General features: G+C 36.3%; 1 protein-coding gene across 1 annotated transcript in view; it reads left to right on the top strand.

Moving 5' to 3' along the window:
• LOC144449673 (putative E3 ubiquitin-protein ligase HECTD4) overlaps positions 1–21,421 on the top strand; it is a 68,440-nt gene that overhangs the window by 21,970 nt on the left and 25,049 nt on the right. The window contains exons 7-32 of the mRNA XM_078140246.1: positions 65–223; positions 707–820; positions 1,643–1,786; positions 2,628–2,854; positions 3,435–3,499; positions 3,870–3,950; positions 5,330–5,506; positions 5,854–5,974; positions 8,668–8,853; positions 9,254–9,475; positions 10,151–10,260; positions 10,873–11,071; positions 11,383–11,502; positions 11,751–11,855; positions 12,250–12,413; positions 13,244–13,429; positions 14,087–14,279; positions 14,868–14,972; positions 15,553–15,641; positions 15,982–16,175; positions 17,139–17,265; positions 17,518–17,659; positions 18,363–18,529; positions 19,032–19,178; positions 19,878–20,022; positions 20,683–20,876. Of these exons, the coding sequence (XP_077996372.1) occupies positions 65–223; positions 707–820; positions 1,643–1,786; positions 2,628–2,854; positions 3,435–3,499; positions 3,870–3,950; positions 5,330–5,506; positions 5,854–5,974; positions 8,668–8,853; positions 9,254–9,475; positions 10,151–10,260; positions 10,873–11,071; positions 11,383–11,502; positions 11,751–11,855; positions 12,250–12,413; positions 13,244–13,429; positions 14,087–14,279; positions 14,868–14,972; positions 15,553–15,641; positions 15,982–16,175; positions 17,139–17,265; positions 17,518–17,659; positions 18,363–18,529; positions 19,032–19,178; positions 19,878–20,022; positions 20,683–20,876 (3,883 nt within the window). The remainder of the gene's footprint in view (positions 1–64; positions 224–706; positions 821–1,642; positions 1,787–2,627; positions 2,855–3,434; positions 3,500–3,869; positions 3,951–5,329; positions 5,507–5,853; positions 5,975–8,667; positions 8,854–9,253; positions 9,476–10,150; positions 10,261–10,872; positions 11,072–11,382; positions 11,503–11,750; positions 11,856–12,249; positions 12,414–13,243; positions 13,430–14,086; positions 14,280–14,867; positions 14,973–15,552; positions 15,642–15,981; positions 16,176–17,138; positions 17,266–17,517; positions 17,660–18,362; positions 18,530–19,031; positions 19,179–19,877; positions 20,023–20,682; positions 20,877–21,421) is intronic.

Genomic DNA, 21,421 nt, shown 5'->3' with positions numbered 1-21,421 from the left:
TGTACTGCAAAGGTTTCATTTCTTTGAACTGTACTAAGTTGTTTGTTGTTTTGTGTGACCCTAGGTACAACAAGCTGTGGCATCACGTTGAAAGTCCTGAGGAAGACACCAGTGTATTGTTGTGGTAACACAGTTGTGATGGTAACAGCGCCCCCTGGTGGCAATAGCAATTCTACAGCAAGGTCTCTGTTTGGTAGTAGTTCAGGCCTCTCAGGAACAAGGAGTAAGTGAAAAAATTATGACAGATTTTGGATGTTAATTTTAATTTTTTTTTTCATGTATGAGTGTCTAGTTCAGGTAGTTATGTTTTCCGTTGTTTCCATATGGTCTCTGTGTTATTGGTTTCTTTTCATCAGATGTACAGCCATTGCAGATTGGAAGAACAGTTTTATATACAAATGTATTATCTTTTTAAGTTGATGTCAGTTCCAGCATCCAATATTTCAATTTTCACGATTTTATTATTTTTTTCTTGAATACATAAAAAAGTGTAGGGTCGGTAGTGAAAAACTAGTGTGATCGGGTAACTGGGTAACTGGAACTAACAATTTTTTTTTTAGGCCAAACTAAGAATGTTTCATATGACAAGTCTATATCTTGGAATTGTTTACAATAACAGGTGAAGAAGGCTGAGTGATTTAGCCATAATATACTAGGATGCTCTAATTTCAGAACTAATGCGAAATATTTCATATTCATATTACAGCATTAGGAGTCAACTTTGTTTACAATGTAAATGATGGACAGTTTAGCTGTAGGAATGAATTCTCTGATGCTCCAACGTGTGCACTGGCTAGAGGTGCATCGGTCCAAGGACTTGGTAAGAAATACTTTGTAGAGACAGTAAAGGCTTGTCAAAAGCTTGATAAGTATTGTGTCTGTGTATTGATAGTAGTGGTGTATCAATATATGCTTGCTTTGAGTTAAAGTTGAGTCATTTTTGGAAGAAGATTCCTTGTTGCAGGCACAAGGCTATAGGGGATTATATCTCATCATTTGCATACAGCCTTCAGTGATTGGCCTCGATCACGCTATGTGGAATAGGGTAGTGACCCATACTGACCTCAATTTGCATAGAGCAAGGTACTAGTCATGTTGTATTTTCCCTAGGGCAATAGTCATGTAGCACAAGAATTTTTTCCCAGTGAGTTGCTTTGACTATGGAAAGACTATGTGCTTGAGAATGTGATGTGTTATGAAACACTTATTGCCTTGCCTTATTCGGGCACTAGTTGATGTCATATTACCCCCATGCTATTATGTAGGAACTATTTATGTCAGCTTTTCAGCTTCAGGGAAACCATTGCTGTATAACAGCCATCAGGGTAATAGACATGTACAAGTGCCTGAATAAAGCCAGGCAGTAAGTGTATATTCCATTGTATTACATGTAAGACATACAAGTTGAAAAATTATCCCAGCCAAGTATTTATCACACCTTAGAATAATCTCCTTTCTGACTTGTCCCTGTAAGATTCACCAAAATAGCAGAAGTTACTCCGGTAGTCCTGGAGGTCAAAACCTCCATGCTTTCAGGAAGGGAACACTCCCTACCAACTACCAACTAATGGTCTCCACCTGATTTTACAAAACTCCCAAGAAAGCACATGCTGAAAGTGATTGTCCTCACTTTGATTTACAGGTGTTTGTTATGACGTGTGGAATAACATGTTATGGACGTGTTCCAGTGAATGGGTAGATCAGTGGTATAACCCAGGACATCAGGCAGCACATCATGTATGTCAACAACTTGGAATTACCTATCAACAAATGGAAGAACCCAAAGGTAAAAGAGCACAGACTTAATTTTTCTAATTAAAAGGTTCTGTGTAGTTTGAGTTCTTTCGTAAAATAAGTTGGGTCAGTTCTTTCATTAGATAAGTTGGGTCAGTTCTTTCATTAGATGTGTCAGGTCAGTTCAAACTGTAAACAAAAGCAAACAGTGTACTTGGACTACTTAAAAGGAATCTTTGGAACTGTTCCCAAGACACAAAGGAAATAGCATACAAAACACTTGGTAGACCCAGACTTGAATACTGTAGAGCAGTCTGAGATCCATACCAGAAAACCCATAACGAACAACTCGAAAATGTACAAAGAAGAGCAGCTCAATTTGTTTATTAATGATTTCAGACATACCACAAGCATCACAGACATATTAAAAGATCTTGACTGGGACTCCCTACATGACAGACGGACTAAAGCAAGACTCAATACAATCTTCAAAGAAATGCATGGAATCACTCCTGCAAATATAAAACACCTCTAGGCTCTACCAAGATAACCATACCAAACACACCACTTGTTAAACACAGAAGCTAAACTATAATAACACTATTCACTCCAACAGAGATTGTTATCGCTACTCACTCTCTCCACAGTCCATACCTTTATGGAACTCACAAACACCAAGTACAAAAACGGCAAAAGATATGGCTAATTTTAAATCACTGATAAACCTTGAAACTAAATATGGAAATTTGAATTGCGATGCATGATGGACTGTACATTTATATCCACATCTGACGTTTTGTACAGTAGTAGACAAGACAAGATCAGTTCTTTCATTAGATTTCAGATATTTCATGACATTGCTATAACTTGTTGTTTTTTTCATCATCTGACAGCACAATCACTGGCATTATCAGCAGTGATCCAACAACTCCTTCAGCATGTAGGTAGTATGTGTTGTCATCAGATTCATAGCGATATGTTAGCCACTCCACTAGGCAGCATACTACTACGTAACCATCCCATAGATCTCACATACATGGCCAGAATTTGTGATATACTGGAGAAAGCCATCAAAGAAGAAGATGTAGGAATTGTACAGTGTATGCTTATTGTATTGCAGGTAAGTTAATGATATTTTGTAGCCAAGAATCCAGCTGTATGGTGATTTTCGTTCGTGCATTTCCCATTTTTCTTCAGTGGAACATTAAAGTTGCACAAGCTGAGTTTATAAGCTTTTGTACTCAAGTGAAAATACTTAAAAAAAACTGCATTCCAATGTAATGTTAATGTCGATACATGTCTCCTATAACATTACAATTATCTACTGACATTGTTAGAACAGTTGATTGCATAGTAGGGATTTCCTGAACATTTTTTTGATAAGTGTCATAAATTACGTCATCGGATCATTTGTGGGTTATATCTTAATACCAGGTTTGAGTTCAGTCAATTGCAAGTGGTGGTTAAGTGTTCTTCAGTAAGTACAATACTGCGAGTACCTTTTAAATCTGCAGCAAAAACTACACCCAGATATGGATAAACTCAGCTTGTGCCCCTTTAAAGTAAGAAATAAATAAAAATCATTTTTCAGTGTTTTGTACATGTATCAGAATCCATAGAATGTATGGTTCTAAATTTTGGTGCAATGACCTTTGAACTTCTACACCAATACTGATCTGAAGGTGTTTGATTTTGTCTAGGTGATATTCAAATCTTATCTATTCAAGAATGAAGAAGAAGAAAAACATTTAGTCACGAGAGCTGGGTAAGTTGTACATTCCATTATAAATATTAAAATATTCTTGTAAGTATGTTTTCATTTTCAAAGATTTATAGTTCAAAATAGTCTTTGATTTATATATATATATATAGTGGTCATATGGATTGAAATTCGGTATTTATTTTGGAATTCTGATAAAAAAACAACTTTACCATGTTTTTCTACTTGAAAAAACAATGTGAAATAACATATACCAAGTCCTTGTTTGCAAAAAGATGCAAAAAAGTGTTAAAAGTTTATTTTTGTTGATATTTTGTTAATTATAAGAGTAGCTTGTTCTTTTTGTAAATATATCCAAACTATACTAGAAGAAATGATTGACTAACAATTCCCATATATTTTTGTGTTTGTCTAGTTCACTTGTGTGGCAGTTACTGATATCATTAAAGTCTCTTGGTATGTCTGGAATTGAAAGAGAAGTATGCCATTCCATCAGGTAGGTTTAAACCCCAATGTTTGAATCCCACAATCTGGGACAAGTTAAATAGTAATAATAATGTGAATATATAATGCGCCTTTTCTCCTGACAGCTCAAGACACTCACAATTATTACCCCTGGCATGGATCAATAGAATCAATAGGCTATTCAATTTTGAGATAGATAAGTCTTGTTCCAAACAATAATACAACCATTGCAGCTGTTTATTCCTCTTTGTCTCTACCTGAACATCAAGGATATTTGAAATATTTTTAACGATGTCGATAACAGGTATCTCATTAGTCTACAAAAAACATCAATTCTGATGAATAAATACATTGTGTTACATTTTGTATATCTGTCACTCACCAAGTGGGATAAAATGTGACTGTTTATTATCAGAACTGATTTTTCTCTTCCCAAAATAAATGGTTGCAACTGCCGACATCAGGCCGTTTACAAATAGAATTTGATTTGATTTTATTTGGCAAAAAATATTCACGAAACAAAAAAAACAAAAACGGAAATAACACTACAGCTTTCACAAACAAACAAATACAGCATGGAATACCTTTGCCGAGGATAACACAAAAAAGTTTTAACAACTTATTTCCATTGTGGTCCTTCAACATGAAACATTACATAGCATAAAAAACGACGAAAAAAAAAAAAAAAAAAAAAACAGTACATAACAGACAGAATATACTAAAAAAAACTGACTGACCCGGCTACTACATATGGAGCGAGGCCAGCCTACAGTAAATAAACGAACTCACTTTCTTCCAATTCATACAATTTCTCGTACATAAAAGCTTTAACACTTTTCTTACAAAGTTGCAAAGAGCTGACATTACGAATACACGAAGGTAGACTGTTCCAGAACCTGTTATTAACAAGGAAAGTAAACAAATGAATTGGATTAATAACACTTGGCACAGCATGTTAGAACAGCAGAGACTTGTAGTACATTTCATAGTTTGATAAGAACAGTTTTATGGCCTCTTTATGTGTACATGAAATGCCAGGGGAACTTCTAATTTGTTGGTGAACGTGAACTATTACATAAAGAGGCCATACAACTGTTCTTATCAACTGATGAAATGTAATATAAGTCTCTGTACTTTGAACATGCTGTGCCAAGTGTTATTAATCGAATTCAGTCGTTTACTTTCCCTGTTTGTAACAGGTTCCGTTCATCAATGGTCTGCTGTCATGTATCCCTTGTTGGCACCATCAAGGATTATTAAACTGTTGTCCAGATAGGAGTAAAGTCAGAAGTAGAGCTGTAAACATTGTAATACAACAAACTTGTTTGTATTCATATTTGGATTCCATATTTTCTCTCAGTTAAAGTGACCTTGTCTTCATTGGTTGTTATTTTTCACTGATTATTTCAGTGCTGGACTCCACATCCTGTATCCCACAGCAGAAGACCAGAACACATTATTACATAAATTACTAACAGAGGGTGATATGAACCCAGGTCTGGCCAGATTACGTGATCTAATACTGGTGGATTTGTCTGAACAACTCAAAACTGATGCAGAGAGAGGAGAAGATAACACCGTCAGCAGGTACAGTCGGGTCTAATCCCATGTACCCATACACTGAACAAAGTTAGGACTGTATCACAGTGTGTATAGAGTCAGAAAAGTTTGAGAGACCTCATGTCAGTGTCTGAAGTTGGGACAGTTTCAAGAGGGTATCAGGGTCCCTCACATTGGCATCTAAAGTCGGGACAGTTTCAGGAGGGTATCAGGGTCTCTCACATTGGCACTTGAAGTCGGGGTTGGTTCAGGAGGGTTTCCTGAGACATTCACATTCAAATCTTCAAGACGTGTAAGATGTTCATGGGCCTGTGGTCTTGGAACTGAATAAACATTATTATTGACATGTTTGATTTCTTACTTCATATTTGCAGGTTGAATGTTGATTTAGTCTCATATATTTTGAAAATTGCCGTCAGGGAGTCCTGTCTGTTGCTACGGAGATGTCAGACTGCCACCGTGGAAGAATTTGAAACTTTAGTTGCAAGCATTCCTGTAAGTAAATGAAGAATAATATGTACACATAGTATTACTGTATTTGCAGTGAGTGGTAGACAGTGATGTAAAGAGACCATGTATTTTCATGACAGTGCAACTTGTTATAAACAATGATGAGTTCACCAAGCTCCAGGAAACTTTAAGATAATGACACTAGATGTAGACTGTATTTTCACCTTAGATATTGTATATTTACAGCTTTCTTCCCCCTGTCTACGTTACATGATGGTTTTACAATGTTACATGTTATATTTTACAGCTTTCTTCCCCCTGTCTACATTATATGATGGCATTACAATCTTACATTGTATATTTTACAGCTTTCTTCCCCCTGTCTACATTATATGATGGCATTACAATGTTACATGTTATATTTTACAGCTTTCTTCCCCCTGTCTACATTATATGATGGCATTACAATCTTACATTGTATATTTTACAGCTTTCTTCCCCCTGTCTACATTACATGATGGTTTTACAATCTTACATTGTATATTTTACAGCTTTCTTCCCCCTGTCTACATTACATGATGGTTTTACAATCTTACATTGTATATTTACAGCTTTCTTCCCCCTGTCTACATTATATGATGGCATTACAATCTTACATTGTATATTTACAGCTTTCTTCCCCCTGTCTACGTTACATGATGGTTTTACAATCTTACATGTTATATTTTACAGCTTTCTTCCACCTGTCTACGTTACATGATGGCATTACAATCTTACATTGTATATTTTACAGCTTTCTTCCCCCTGTCTACGTTACATGATGGTTTTACAATCTTACATTGTATATTTTACAGCTTTCTTCCCCCTGTCTACGTTATATGATGGCATTACAATCTTACATTGTATATTTTACAGCTTTCTTCCCCCTGTCTACATTATATGATGGCATTACAATCTTACATTGTATATTTTACAGCTTTCTTCCCCCTGTCTACGTTACATGATGGCTTTACAATCTTCCATTGTATATTTTACAGCTTTCTTCCACCTGTCTACGTTACATGATGGTTTTACAATCTTACATTGTATATTTTACAGCTTTCTTCCCCCTGTCTACATTACATGATGGTTTTACAATGTTACATGTTATATTTTACAGCTTTCTTCCCCCTGTCTACATTACATGATGGTTTTACAATCTTCCATTGTATATTTTACAGCTTTCTTCCCCCTGTCTACGTTACATGATGGTTTTACAATCTTACATTGTATATTTACAGCTTTCTTCCCCCTGTCTACATTATATGATGGTTTTACAATCTTACATTGTATATTTACAGCTTTCTTCCCCCTGTCTACGTTACATGATGGTTTTACAATGTTACATTGTATATTTACAGCTTTCTTCCCCCTGTCTACGTTACATGATGGTTTTACAATCTTACATTGTATATTTACAGCTTTCTTCCCCCTGTCTACGTTACATGATGGTTTTACAATCTTACATTGTATATTTTACAGCTTTCTTCCCCCTGTCTACGTTACATGATGGTTTTACAATGTTACATTGTATATTTTACAGCTTTCTTCCCCCTGTCTACATTATATGATGGCATTACAATCTTACATTGTATATTTTACAGCTTTCTTCCCCCTGTCTACGTTACATGATGGCATTACAATCTTACATTGTATATTTACAGCTTTCTTCCCCCTGTCTACGTTACATGATGGCATTACAATCTTACATTGTATATTTACAGCTTTCTTCCCCCTGTCTACATTACATGATGGCATTACAATCTTACATTGTATATTTACAGCTTTCTTCCCCCTGTCTACGTTACATGATGGTTTTACAATCTTACATTGTATATTTTACAGCTTTCTTCCCCCTGTCTACGTTACATGATGGTTTTACAATCTTACATTGTATATTTTACAGCTTTCTTCCCCCTGTCTACGTTACATGATGGTTTTACAATGTTACATGTTATATTTTACAGCTTTCTTCCCCCTGTCTACGTTACATGATGGTTTTACAATCTTACATTGTATATTTTACAGCTTTCTTCCCCCTGTCTACATTATATGATGGTTTTACAATCTTACATTGTATATTTTACAGCTTTCTTCCCCGTGTCTACGTTACATGATGGTTTTACAATCTTACATTGTATATTTTACAGCTTTCTTCCACCTGTCTACATTACATGATGGTTTTACAATGTTACATGTTATATTTTACAGCTTTCTTCCCCGTGTCTACGATACATGATGGTTTTACAATGTTACATGTTATATTTTACAGCTTTCTTCCCCCTGTCTACGTTACATGATGGTTTTACAATGTTACATTGTATATTTTACAGCTTTCTTCCCCCTGTCTATGTTACATGATAGCATTACAATCTTACATTGTATATTTTACAGCTTTCTTCCCCCTGTCTACATTATATGATGGCTTTACAATTTTACATGTTATATTTTACAGCTTTCTTCCCCCTGTCTACATTATATGATGGCTTTACAATCTTACATTGTATATTTTACAGCTTTCTTCCCCCTGTCTACGTTACATGATGGTTTTACAATCTTACATTGTATATTTTACAGCTTTCTTCCCCCTGTCTACATTACATGATGGTTTTACAATCTTACATTGTATATTTTACAGCTTTCTTCCCCCTGTCTACGTTACATGATGGTTTTACAATCTTACATTGTATATTTTACAGCTTTCTTCCCCCTGTCTACGATACATGATGGCTTTACAATCTTACCTACTGAGGCAAGCAGTACTGTATACCAAACCAAAGGAAAGCAAGAAGGGTGAAGAGAAAACTAAAGAGACATTATCACTTGAAACCATTCAGTCATGTGTACTTCTTATGTCTAAAAAGATATTTACTGGTTGTGAAGAGGTCAGTGAAAGTGAAGACATTATACATTTATTCATCAAATACACTAGTGCACAATTGGAAGGCTAGCAGTCTTTCTAATGCTGGATGATAATACTAATAGTATTTTTACAATGATCTACTATTGTTCCTGTTCAATGCCATAGAACATTGTATTTGATTTTGACACTATACAAATTCTTTTAATTAATTAATTGATTGATTGATTGATTGATTGGTTGGTTCATTGATTGATTGATTGATTGATTGATTGATTGATTGATTGATTGATTGATCGATTGATTGGTATATGTTGGTACATGTATGTACATTTTGTCTCTGATTTTGTTCAAACACAAACTTTAAACCTGATCCAAATTGTGCCTGTAATGTTGACCAAAAGGTAATGGTTATATTTTTGCAGGTGCTAAGTGTTCTTCTAGAAGTGACCAATGCAGTTGTTAGTAATAACTTACCAGATTTTGAAGACAGGATACAGGGGTTAGAAAGACTTATCAAAGCTACAGTATTAGGTCATCAACTACCAGTACTAATTACATCATTAACACATGTCAATTTAAGATCATTGTCTATGGCTGATGCACTGATGCCACAGTTGGTACAACTTGTCATACAAACTAGTCAGGTAAGTACAAGACCATTATGCATTGCTATGTTTCTGTCAACTCAGATTAATATTACTATACACTTATTGCCTGGCTATGAGGGCACTTGTAGACGTCTGCTGCACCGAGGGCTGTTTTGTGGCACTATTTCCTGTTGTCACCATGGGCCACAAGTCCATCCCACATGACATGATCTAAGCCAATCACTGAAGGCTGTATGAGAACAATGTACTATAAATTGCCATATCACATTTCTCTCACATACACCTGTGATATAGATAAGTGTTCACTTCTAGTCATACGTGTTACATCACACTTGTGAGAGCTAGATTAAAGTGTTCACATTAAGGAGAGTGATACTTGCCATTAACATTGTTCTGCTTATCATTGCCCATGTGCTATACACAAGAAAAAGCAGTACCTTGTCAAATTGTTAAATTTGCAAGATATCAATGTAATCTGTTTAGCGGTGTTACTAGATGAAAATCATGACAAACAGTTAATGTACATATTCCATCATATAAACATCCACTTGGCATGCAATGAAAATATTACATTCCCAATATATCTGTGATTTGGGATCAGGAGGTTATCCAGCTTCCTCATGTCAGACAGATTTACTACCCTGTCCTCAGGAGCAAATGTCCATGTTGGTGTTGTACTATAATCTATCATATTTATCACTTGTATCATAGGCTGCCTTATTGATGAAAACCCAGACTCAAAGTAGCAAGGTAGAAGATGGTATGAATACAAGTAGCGATGCTGATGTCTTTGAACTCCTAGGAGCACTTTCTACTGATAGGTAAAGTGACTGTGTTTTTGAAATTGTAGGTTCACTCTCCACTGATAAGTAAATTTACTGTGTCTTTGAACTTCTAGGTAGACTCTCCGCTGATAGGTAAAGTTACTGTGTTAGTCAGTGTTCACATATTTAGAGACAAGTATGTACCCCTATACCAAGATAAATGGTTGTCTCTACTTATTCTGTAATTTCATATATTTCACCAATCTGATTAAAATCCGATGTAGAGTGTACGTCGCAATTTCAGATAGCAGAAATACATTATTCATTGGTTGGACATTGAATATTCATGACAGCTGTTTCACACTGAAGTGTATAGCATTTTGTACTCATGAATATTCAGTGTTCAACCATTGAATGATGTATTTCTGCTATATTCCATGATGCAATAGCCCATAGCAAAGATACCCTGTAAATGCACAATATCAACTTGATGTTTCTCTGAAAGCGCAAATAATTGTAGGTGATGTAAAATCATGAAATGACTCTCCAGAACTCATAGTTTATAAAAATGCCTCTATTTCCTAGAGTGGGGTTCCTCTTTAATCTAAGATTTTACATGTAATAGTATTGAGACAAGTCTTTATGTTTCTTTTTTATTTCCAATGACAGTGATTTACAAGAGCAAGAGGAGACGGGGTTCTTAGCAGGGTTAAAGATTCCAGCTCCCTGGGCTACTGGCAAAACAGTAGAAACTATTCATCCAGTCAGAGATAACTACAAGTTTAGAGAAACTGTACATATACCAGGTGCAAGATGTTTGTATTTACGATTTGATCCCAGGTGCTCATCACAGTATGATTATGATAAGGTAAGTCTATTGGCTAATAGAGAAACTTTATGTCTACAAGGAGTAGTCACCCCAGGTGTTCATTAAGTTTTTTCCAGACATATCTGTTACAGTAGTCTAAGATCAATTTGTTCAAGTGAAAAGTGAATAAAGAGACATTCATCGTCCAAATGAAACACACACACACACACACACACACACACACACACACACACACACACACACACACACACACACACACACTTGTATATTTACTTGCTCAATGAGAGCCCCCTTATGTATTAAAACAACACATAATATAGTTTGTAACAGTTACTATATTTACTTTACAGCTTGTTGTATATGCTGGTCCAACAACAAGTTCACGTAAAGTGGCAGAGTACGGTGGCAATACACATGGCTATGGTAGCAGAAGTGTACTTGGCTCAGGATGGCCAAAAGATCTTGTCAAGGTCAGTTGTGGATATCTTAGTATATATTTAGAAACAAACAACACTGTGAAATTCAGAATTTGAGTGACATATTTTTAGATGGAAATATTAGTCAGGGATGAGGGTGATTGTAAAACACTATGACAACAATGATTCAGTTAGTCAGCACATGGTTCTGATTCTACAAGCAAAATTCATTGTAAAACTGTAACTAACAGTCACCCATGTAGATACATTTGTATTATGTTTGTATATGTTCAATTTGGCAGGTTGAAGGAAATACTGTGACATTTGCATTTGAGATGAGAAGTGGACGAGAGCACAACACACCAGACAAAGCTATGTGGGGATTTGGATGTACTGTCAGGGCACAGGTAAGTATCACACATTGTTTTTTTTACACTTGTACATATATTTTCATGTGCCTTTTCATTTGTTTTCTATCTCTCTCAATTAGTCAGTCAGTCAGTCAGTCAGTCAGTCAGTCAGCCAGTCATTCACATCACACAAGACATTAAAACCTTTCACTGTCTTTTGTGACCTTTATGTCAAATTTGAACTGGCAGCCATTTTCATTTTGAACATTAGTTTATTACCAAAGCCTACCAAGATACATGACTTGATGTTACTTCTACAAAGAGTTGTGTTTGAGGTTACCTTAAGAAGGAAGTGTCCATGGTCCGCAATTATGTCAACCTACCAGCACATAAATACAAGATAAATATACCATGGCTGACAGACTAACGGAATGTGGATGTTTTATTTTAGGAATCCGCAGATGAGGCTTCCCATGGTTTGCCATTCCTAGCAGATTTGGCATTGGGACTATCGGTACTGGGTTGTACTATGTTACATTTACTATATCAAGGGCCTGAGAAGACTTCAGATGAAGAGGCCTGCCAACATTTACTGAAATCTAAACTTTTACAAAGGTTAGTAATAGGAGACATCGCTCCTACAGGCATATATGACAGTGATTGACATCATTTTGACAAACTGGGGCAGAGACAAACTACATTAAAAATCACGAAACCTGAAACATTACATTATCTAGCTTGACAAAAATCTTACCAACAATACTACTTTTTATTGTCTGGCTCAACAAAAATCTCTCTAACAGAGATATTTGATGCCAGATGATAGAAGTAGCAATGTTCGTAAGATTTTTGTTGAGCCAGATGATAAAATGTGGCACTGTTAGTAAGATTTTTGCTGAGCAAGATGAAGCTTTGTTTCAGCTTTCATAGTTTTAATTACCAATTGCCAATTGTTGCATGAGTGGTATATTACATAAATAGATGATCAGCTGTAGCATAGTCATCCTGATACACATGAATCTTTCAAAGTAAAGTTTATGAGGTGTTATATTGGCATAGGGAATGTACCCTGGTAATTTAGCCTTTGGTTTACTAAGATAGACACAAACCCACAACATGTTGATACAACAGTGATAAGCTATTGAATGGATGTTGGTTTGATTATAGTCTCAATAGGGAGGCTTCGCAGAGTTTTATTGACTGAGTTCCATAAACCGGTAGGGTACTGTTTTGGGACTTCCAATGTTTACACTATGTTGATCACAGGGTGATTGGAATCACACAACAGAGGAACCAATATCACCCACTTGTGTAATCCACCACATTGAAGAACAATAGCTTCAGTTTGCGCTTATCTTAGTAAATTGAAGGCTCAATTACCAGAGTCTTATTTCCTATTTGTGTATTTGTTTGTTTCATCATGTCTTGTTTGTCTTGTCTTCTAGATGTGTATGGCAGCAGGAATCTGGCAAAGTGCCAAGTGAACCTGTTGCTGCAACAATCAGGGAAGATGAGGAACATCCTACAGTTGCCGGAACAACGCTTCCAAGGATTAAACTAACAAGTGATGTTATATGCAAATTTCGAGAGCTATCAGGAAGAATAGCACCACACTTCAGACCAAGCATCAAGTAAGTACATGTAGATGACAACTATGGTGTGTGATGTGAGGTTATTGAATATCCTCCATAGATGATGATTTGTTGTCTGTAAATATACAACAGTCATTGACATTCTATAGATATACTAATGACTCTTAGATCTACACTGTAAAGTACATCGCCAAGAGCGTCCTTATCATCCTCCCAGCCCCTTATGACTGTATGTACACTGTAGGATAGTGTGGTGGCAATCAAAGCAAAAGAATTCCTCTTGCCTACTGTTCCCAACAGATGTCTGATATATGTAAACGTATTGCTAATATTATGTTATGTAATCTCCTATTTATGTTATCAAATATATACATCACACATTTCTGGGAGCTATGTGCCATCTTATCTGATTGTGACCACACACACCATGTCCAGTATTGGCATGAACATTGCAGGATGTAATTGTCAATGAACTGAGTGATCTGAATGGATGCAACAACATTTTGTTGCAGAATGGCAATCACACAGATCCCCTTCAGTCATTTGTGGAAAGGGGTGATAAAAGCGCCCTCAACGGCTGATCTTTCACATCATGCATTAAATGATATAAATTATTCTTTTCCTAGTACAAAATGAACTCTTGATTCTCTTGATATCAAATATCCTAAACTTATCTTTTTTTTATTGAAACAACAGGGAGGTGCTACAGCCAGATGTGATAGAAGAAGCTATTTTATCAGTTGCCATAAAACACTTAGACTTACAGGAATGTTTACAGTACTTTTCAAGTGTAGATATACCTAATGAACAAAGAGAAAATTACAGTTTACTGTGCAATGTCATCTCAGAAGTTTACCGGAGGTTGGATGCTATCATGAGACAGATACAGGTAAATGATACTGTAAAGCCCGCCTGGCGCACATGTGAGCAATCAGCTGAGCAAAATTTCGCTCGTGGCATTTCCTTGCACCGATTCCTTTTGTGTGCGGGCAACTTTTAGCGAGATTTTGGTTATTTGTGGCCATGAGCCAAATATCTAGCATGTTTGATAATTTTGGTCACTTGTGGCACACTCTTCACCATGTACGCTGAATGCTGAGCCATCGGCTTACGACTTGCTCTTAGAGTGCATGTATGGTGATGACGTAAACAGTACACAACAATGGCTGTGCCCAATCGGTAGCATGTGAACAATGCCGTCTTTGAAGATAAACTTACTGATCTATGGCTGGATTATCCGTGCATGTGCACCTATTTTCATGATTCGGTGGCTTGTACGATCTACACGGTTGTCTATGTTGAGGTGATGTATTTACATTTGATCCAGTTTCATGGCTATTTCTTCTGTGTCTGTCTTCTTTCTGTCACGTTTGTCCCAATTTTTAAAATCAGGAGACCTCACATCACACAATCTAAATATCATCTATGATAGAAATGTAAGACTAACATGTTGTTGGCATAATTGTTTTGTTTGTAGGCTTTGGCAGAATTAGAACAGAAATGGCAACAAGAAGTAGATGACCTAAGGAAGGGTAGTTTACCATTGGGTATTGCATTCTTTGCAGATTATCATTTACAAGATGTAAGTACAAATTATCCATTGTCCATGGATATACAACCTGAGACAGGCAAGCATTTACAAGCAGAACATGTTACAATCAGGAAAAGTAAATAAATAACTTGACAAAACATGTTGGAAGTGTGTGTGTGTGTGTGTGTGTGTGTGTGTGTGTGTGTGTGTGTGTGTGTGTGTGTGTGTGTGTGTGTGTGTGTGTGTGTGTGTGTGTGTGTGTGCGTGCGTGTGTGTATGTATGTGTGTGTGTGTGTGTAATACATTTCTTGGTTTGATCATAGACAGCCAGAAATGCCAGGGGAACTTGAAATTCACTAATGAATGTGAGCTGTTATGTAAAGAGACCATAAAACTGTTCTTATCACAACATAAAATACCTGTTACCTGTTTGTAACAAGTTCTGCTTGTAAATGCTTGCCTGTCACTGGTTTTATGTCTGTGGTCATCATGGACATGATCTATTTCAGCTGTGTAATGTTTATGACTTGTATAAGGTAAAAGACTCCATGATACAATGCATTACAGCCATGTGTTTGGGAATGTGTTCATCTCATAATTGTCTGTTTTGTTTATTTTCATGGTTGTGCAGACAAAAGGCAGGGAGTTAGCTTTCTTGTGTTATCTAAAAGATGTAACACTAGATCCGCTGAATCTTGAAGAAGCTGTCAGCACCCTAAGGTTGGTATACATCATAGATATCAGAGATACTTGCTCAATCAATCAATCAATCAATCAATCAGTCAGTCAATCAATCAATCAATCAATCAATTAATCAGTCAATGAATCAATCAATCATTTAGATAATCAATTGTTCAATCAATCAAGCAGTCAAGAAGCACTTTAAGGTCTTTGCAGAACTGTTTCTAAAACATTACGCTGAAAGAAGTTTTTCCTCAAATAGTATTCAATACAAAAGTATCAACAACTCTATAAAGTGAAGTAATTCCACGTGACAAACCATGCAACAAATGAGAACTATGAACCTAACTCATTATTTTGATGATTTCATTTGTAACAGGGAAAAGCTTGAAACAGAGGCCAGCTTGAAAGAAGATGAGAATAAAATACAAACATTATCAAAAACCATATCGCTTATAGCTGGGATTTCAGAAAGAGCTGAACTATTACTACATGTCAATATTAGTAAGGAGACATCTGGTGTAGGAACAATGGCCAGGAGTGTGTCACAGTATCCAGAGAATAATGTCCCAGGTAAGGCCTATGTCATCATTTGATGAGGAGTTAGGGGGTTCATTTAGTAACAAAAGCTAGGAATATGTCCCAGGTCAGGCCTATGTCATCATTTGATGAGGAGTTAGTGGGTCCATTTAGTAACAAAAGCTAGGAATATGTCATAAAATCCTAATGATAATATCCCAGGTAAACTGTTTTTTATCATTAAATTTTGTGATAGGAATATGGTCATCTCTTACAATAAGAATGCTTATTCCACAGAGAGCAGCGAGTAGTGGCCATGTGATCTAGAATGTCACCACCATATACATTGTACATGATAAGCACATGCCTGTATATCAGGTGTGATCATTCCAAAAAAAAGTTAATACACAAAGTGAAAAAACAAGATCAAATTCTAGATCACATGCTCACTGCTTCCTCTTGTTTTTTAAGTATCCAGAGACCCAAACAAGCCTTAGAGCATTGACAATTTAGATGGGTGGGGCAACAAATGTCAGAATTTTGACTCTCGATAAAATGAGCCCTCAGGTTACTAAGATAGGCGCAAACTAAATCCGTTGTTCTTCAGTGTGGTAGATTAGATAGTGTAAACAGTGGAAGTCCAAAAACAGTACACTGCAAGTTTATGAAACTCCGTCAATAAAACTTTGCGAGGCCTGCCTACCGAAACTATAATTAATCCAACACCCATTCAATAGCTTATTGATACTATTGTATCATCATGTTGCGACAATAGTTTCAGTTTGTGTCTATGTTAGTAAACTGAAGGCTCTGTATTCAGGCAGATGATGTGTGTCCTAATATAAAAAAGTATGTGTCTCGTTAAGGTTAAGACCATGGAGAACAGTTAAACTGTGTGATAAAAAGTGATGTAATGTTACAAAGACATCAGAAGTATGATAATCACATTCTAGATATGTATATTGAATTGTGTTTTTTTGATATCAAGTAAACTATTTAATGTTTATTTTGATTCAGGTGCAGCCTCAGACACTTCTATACAATCATACAGTGGTCCGGTGCCATTAGCAAGGAGTTTATCAGCACCATCAGAATTAGAGGGTGATGTATGGGATGCCAGACATGATATGAGGAGATCACATCGGTTAGTACATAGTACTCTCCTCTCCTCTCCTCTCCCCTCCCCTCTCCTCTCCCCACTTCCTCCCTCCACCCATCCATCCAAAGATTCAGCAACATAAATTGATTGTAAATTAATCACCACGTCATCAGGATTTCAATAAATTTCAGACAATTCCAAACACTGATAATATCTCATTAACATGAACTCAGTCATGTACTGTTGTAACAGAAACTGTTTATTTATATTCCTTGTCTATCTTCATTGTATAATCAGATGGAGAGGACCCCGTAAAGGTCCAACATTACTACTACAAGAACTCATTTCAGAAGAAAGTCTTGGTGACAAGGACAAACCAGCATATTCACAAGTTTTAGATCAACTTTTTGCCTTCATTGGAAGTAACTTAGAAAAAACAGTAAGTCTACTTTTTGACCTTTATTTGAAGTATTAAACTTAGAAAAAAACAGTAAATCTGCCTTTAATAGAAGATAATGAGATAAGCTGTTAATGATTTTTTGAAATTCGAGCTATTTTTGTACATTCATTTGTACATTATTACAACAGATTGAAAACTGTGAAATGTTCTATAGTATGGAGTAACATGCTTCTGAAATGGATAATACTAAGGTGACAAAAATGACATTTCCAATGGAGGATTTTGCACCAGAGGCATAAGTTTTTGATGACAGTGTGAAAGAAGCATATATCTGAGACCAATGAATGTTTACAGTGGATTTTTAACATGACCAACACTGGAAAACGCAACATATTTAGCAAGCAGCTATAAATGATAACCATAATATGCCGTAGAAGGAATATGAACATGAAAATAAACTTAGTCTTGATTACCTAGACTCTTCCTGGTTGGGCTATAATATAAGACCGCCCAGATGGTGAAAGGTGAATTATGAATGCCCATTCTTCATGACTTGGAAGAAATGTACTATGTTTACTTACAATGCGAAAATCTTATGATTAAATTTCCTCAGATTCCCATGTGGGTAGTCTTGTAGTAGAGCCCTCAGCAGTGAGAGTCTGGGTAACCAAGACTGTTATAAACTAAGTTAATGTTAGTGTGTCTATGATAATAGACTGGGTTTCATTTAAAACTTTCCTAGGTTTCCTGCAAGAGTTTCCTATCATCTGCCCACGTAAGGTGGCGGCGTGGTACTACCAGAAAACAAGCTTTAATACACATGAAGGAACTACTAACAGCAGCATCTAGAGTTGGAGGGGGAACTCATCTTGTGGCAGCAGTGACATCAGTTTTACAGAGTGGACCCAGGTAAGGATACAGTTCAACAGAGTTTAAGGTTTATATATCAATTTTACAGATTCTTTTAAAAAAAACACTCATCAACATTCACATACTGCTATGGCAAGCAAGCAATTCCTTAGGTAAAACAGATACAAAACTGTTGTTGATCAATGTGTAGAGTACACAAGTTAGTGATGGTGGTACTTTAGTTATGTAGATGTAATTTATTATAATCACATCGTTATCAAGAAAATGTAAACACTGAATGAGGTTGAATGTGTGGTCACTTAGGGAATGCTTCCCATAAGAGATGGCACCTTACTGAGTGTAATTACATAAAAATCAGTTGCCAGCTTATATCAACATGTTGCAATAATAGGTTATTTTGTGCCTGTGTTAGCTTCCTGATAGCTGACTTGGCATCACCGTAGTGAGTTTACTTATGCTGTCAAGAGGGTATGTCCTATTATCACTATACTAAGTACCGCTATACCAGTACAGTAATTATGCTTGGTATCTTGACCAACAGGATTGAGGAACTGACGTGTGGAGGGATGGCAGATCATGTTAGAGAAGCCTTTGCAGAGACGATGACATCTGTAGTACAGCTATCAGCACGCTATCCAATAGCATGCTGTAATAGTATTGGTTTACTATGTATCATACCGTATACAAGGTAAATAGAAATACTCACTATTTTTATAAAGTCATTGTTCAATATAATAAAGTAGTAAATAAAACAAGACAGAGGTCTGTTGAGCTAGAATTCACTGATGATTAGAAATGGAACTAAAATCTAAACAGGTGTAGTATTATACTGTCTTAGATATGCATTGTTCTATTTGCATAAACAATGTAGGTCACATAAAGCCCACTCTAGAAAGTATCTTTATGGGCCTGGGTATGGGTTTGCAGACTTGGGTTGTACGGTGGAAGGGCCCAACCATAAAAGAGCTCGTAAGACTGCTGAGGTCCCAGAATCCATACCCAAAGGTTTTATCATATAGCCTGTGTAGTGGCATGGAAACATCATTTGAATCACATAATCACATAAAGCGATAGTGAAACATTATTTATGTGCAAAAATGTAAAGATATTGAGACAAAAATCAATGTCAAATCACTGAGCAAGTGAATATATATCGATGAGCAGGCCACTTGCCATATTTGGGCAAAGTGTGTCAGGGTGTGATATGGAAAATTATTGCGTGTGTTCAATGTAAGCGCTCTCCATTGAATTGTATTGGAAGCGATACTGGATATGCGATAACATTAAATTTTAAATATGTGAAGGATCAAATGTTTTCTGATATGAATTGACTGTACACTAGTATGCCATTGTATTTGATTGTATTTCATTGTATTTGATTGTATAGGAGTGAAGAGCCATGCCTCGTTAGAAGTGGTTTGGTACAGCTGTTAGATAAACTATGCAGTCTTGGTAGTGATAGAGGTGATGGTAATGCAGAGACACAGAGTATCAGACAAAGAGTGTCAGCTCTAGCCTGGGCTGGATTCCAGGTCAGTCAATCACAGCTATAAGTAACATCCAACATGATACATCTATTTTGGAGATCCTTTGTTTGGATTGACCAATGAAAATGAACTTTATGTCTTGTTTTGACAATACAGTCCTTCAAGGATGTCATATTTTGTATCGTATGAATCTTAGAAATATTTGCAACATTTTTGTTTTTGGTAGTTTGCTAATTTCCTACCGAGACTTTAACTTGGGAAGTAATATTTTTGGATGCAGTGGACAAACTCAGTCTAGAATCATTTGTTGCATGAACCTTTTGCTCCACAATGTTGTGACTGTTTCTTTATCTGACAATGGAGTCAGACTTTTATTTTTACGCGTGAAAGACATAATTATAGAATTATTGAAAAAAAAGCCATATAAAACCTCCAACCAGCTGCTTACAACGTTCTATTAACAAGCACCTAGCACAATATATTATCTGTACATCTGGCGCATTATTGTGTATTTTTCCTCTGTTCCATAGATTCTTGATAATTGTTGAGTGTTCTCACAGGTTCTTACTGTGTGTTCTCACAGGTTCTAGCTGTGTTTTCTCACAGGTTCTAGCTGTGTTTTCTCACAGGTTCTTACTGTGTGTTCTCACAGGTTCTAGCTGTGTGTTCTCACAGGTTCTTGCTAATCATTGTGTTTCCTCACAGGTTCTTGCTAATCGCTGTGTTTCCTGGGAGACAGAGGAAGGCAGTCAAGATGTTTTGGAGCATGCAGGTCTTGCTAGGCAGGTGTCGGCACTACTGACCAATCACCTGGCTAGAGCTACTGAGTCTAACGGCAATGAAGCTGCTGGAAGTGAGGCACTACAAGAAGTGCTCAGTTTGTTGAACAATCTTTCCAGGTAAAAATAATCAAAATTTGTGGATTTTGATAGAATTTCTACCCCCAAGAAAATGTCAAAAAAAGATAGGCTACAAAGAATGTAATGATTTTACAACTTCAGAATCTGATGACAAGTCAATCTTTTGAATGCTATATAAAAAACTTTGAATATTCAATAATGGTAATATTTACATGTAGTGGTCAAAGTTCTTTTCTATCTGCATGTATAAAGACATTTACACTACTCAAAAAGTATAATTTTACCCACCTTTACCCTACCTGTGACCCACCTAACCACCATCTTTGTCTAGGGGTAGTATGAGATGCAGTACCACTTTTGACTGTCTACAGCCCCCAGGGAAGAGATCACCGTGGGTAAATAATGTCAAAGGTGGAACTTTGTTTCATCATACTCACCGCATATACACATCGTCTGCTCAAGCTTTATCCAGGGTGGAAAGACATGGTCAAATATGACTTTTCGTGGAGTGAAATTTCTTTCTGAAGAGAGGCACGCTTGCAATTATTATTAAGATGTTTTCTTACTGGAAAGAAAGTACTTGT

This window comes from Glandiceps talaboti, chromosome 18, assembly GCF_964340395.1.
Source record: "Glandiceps talaboti chromosome 18, keGlaTala1.1, whole genome shotgun sequence".
Lineage (NCBI taxonomy): Eukaryota > Metazoa > Hemichordata > Enteropneusta > Spengelidae > Glandiceps > Glandiceps talaboti.
The sequence above is the reverse complement of the archived record's forward strand: the minus strand, read 5'-3'. Positions and strand labels throughout refer to the sequence as shown.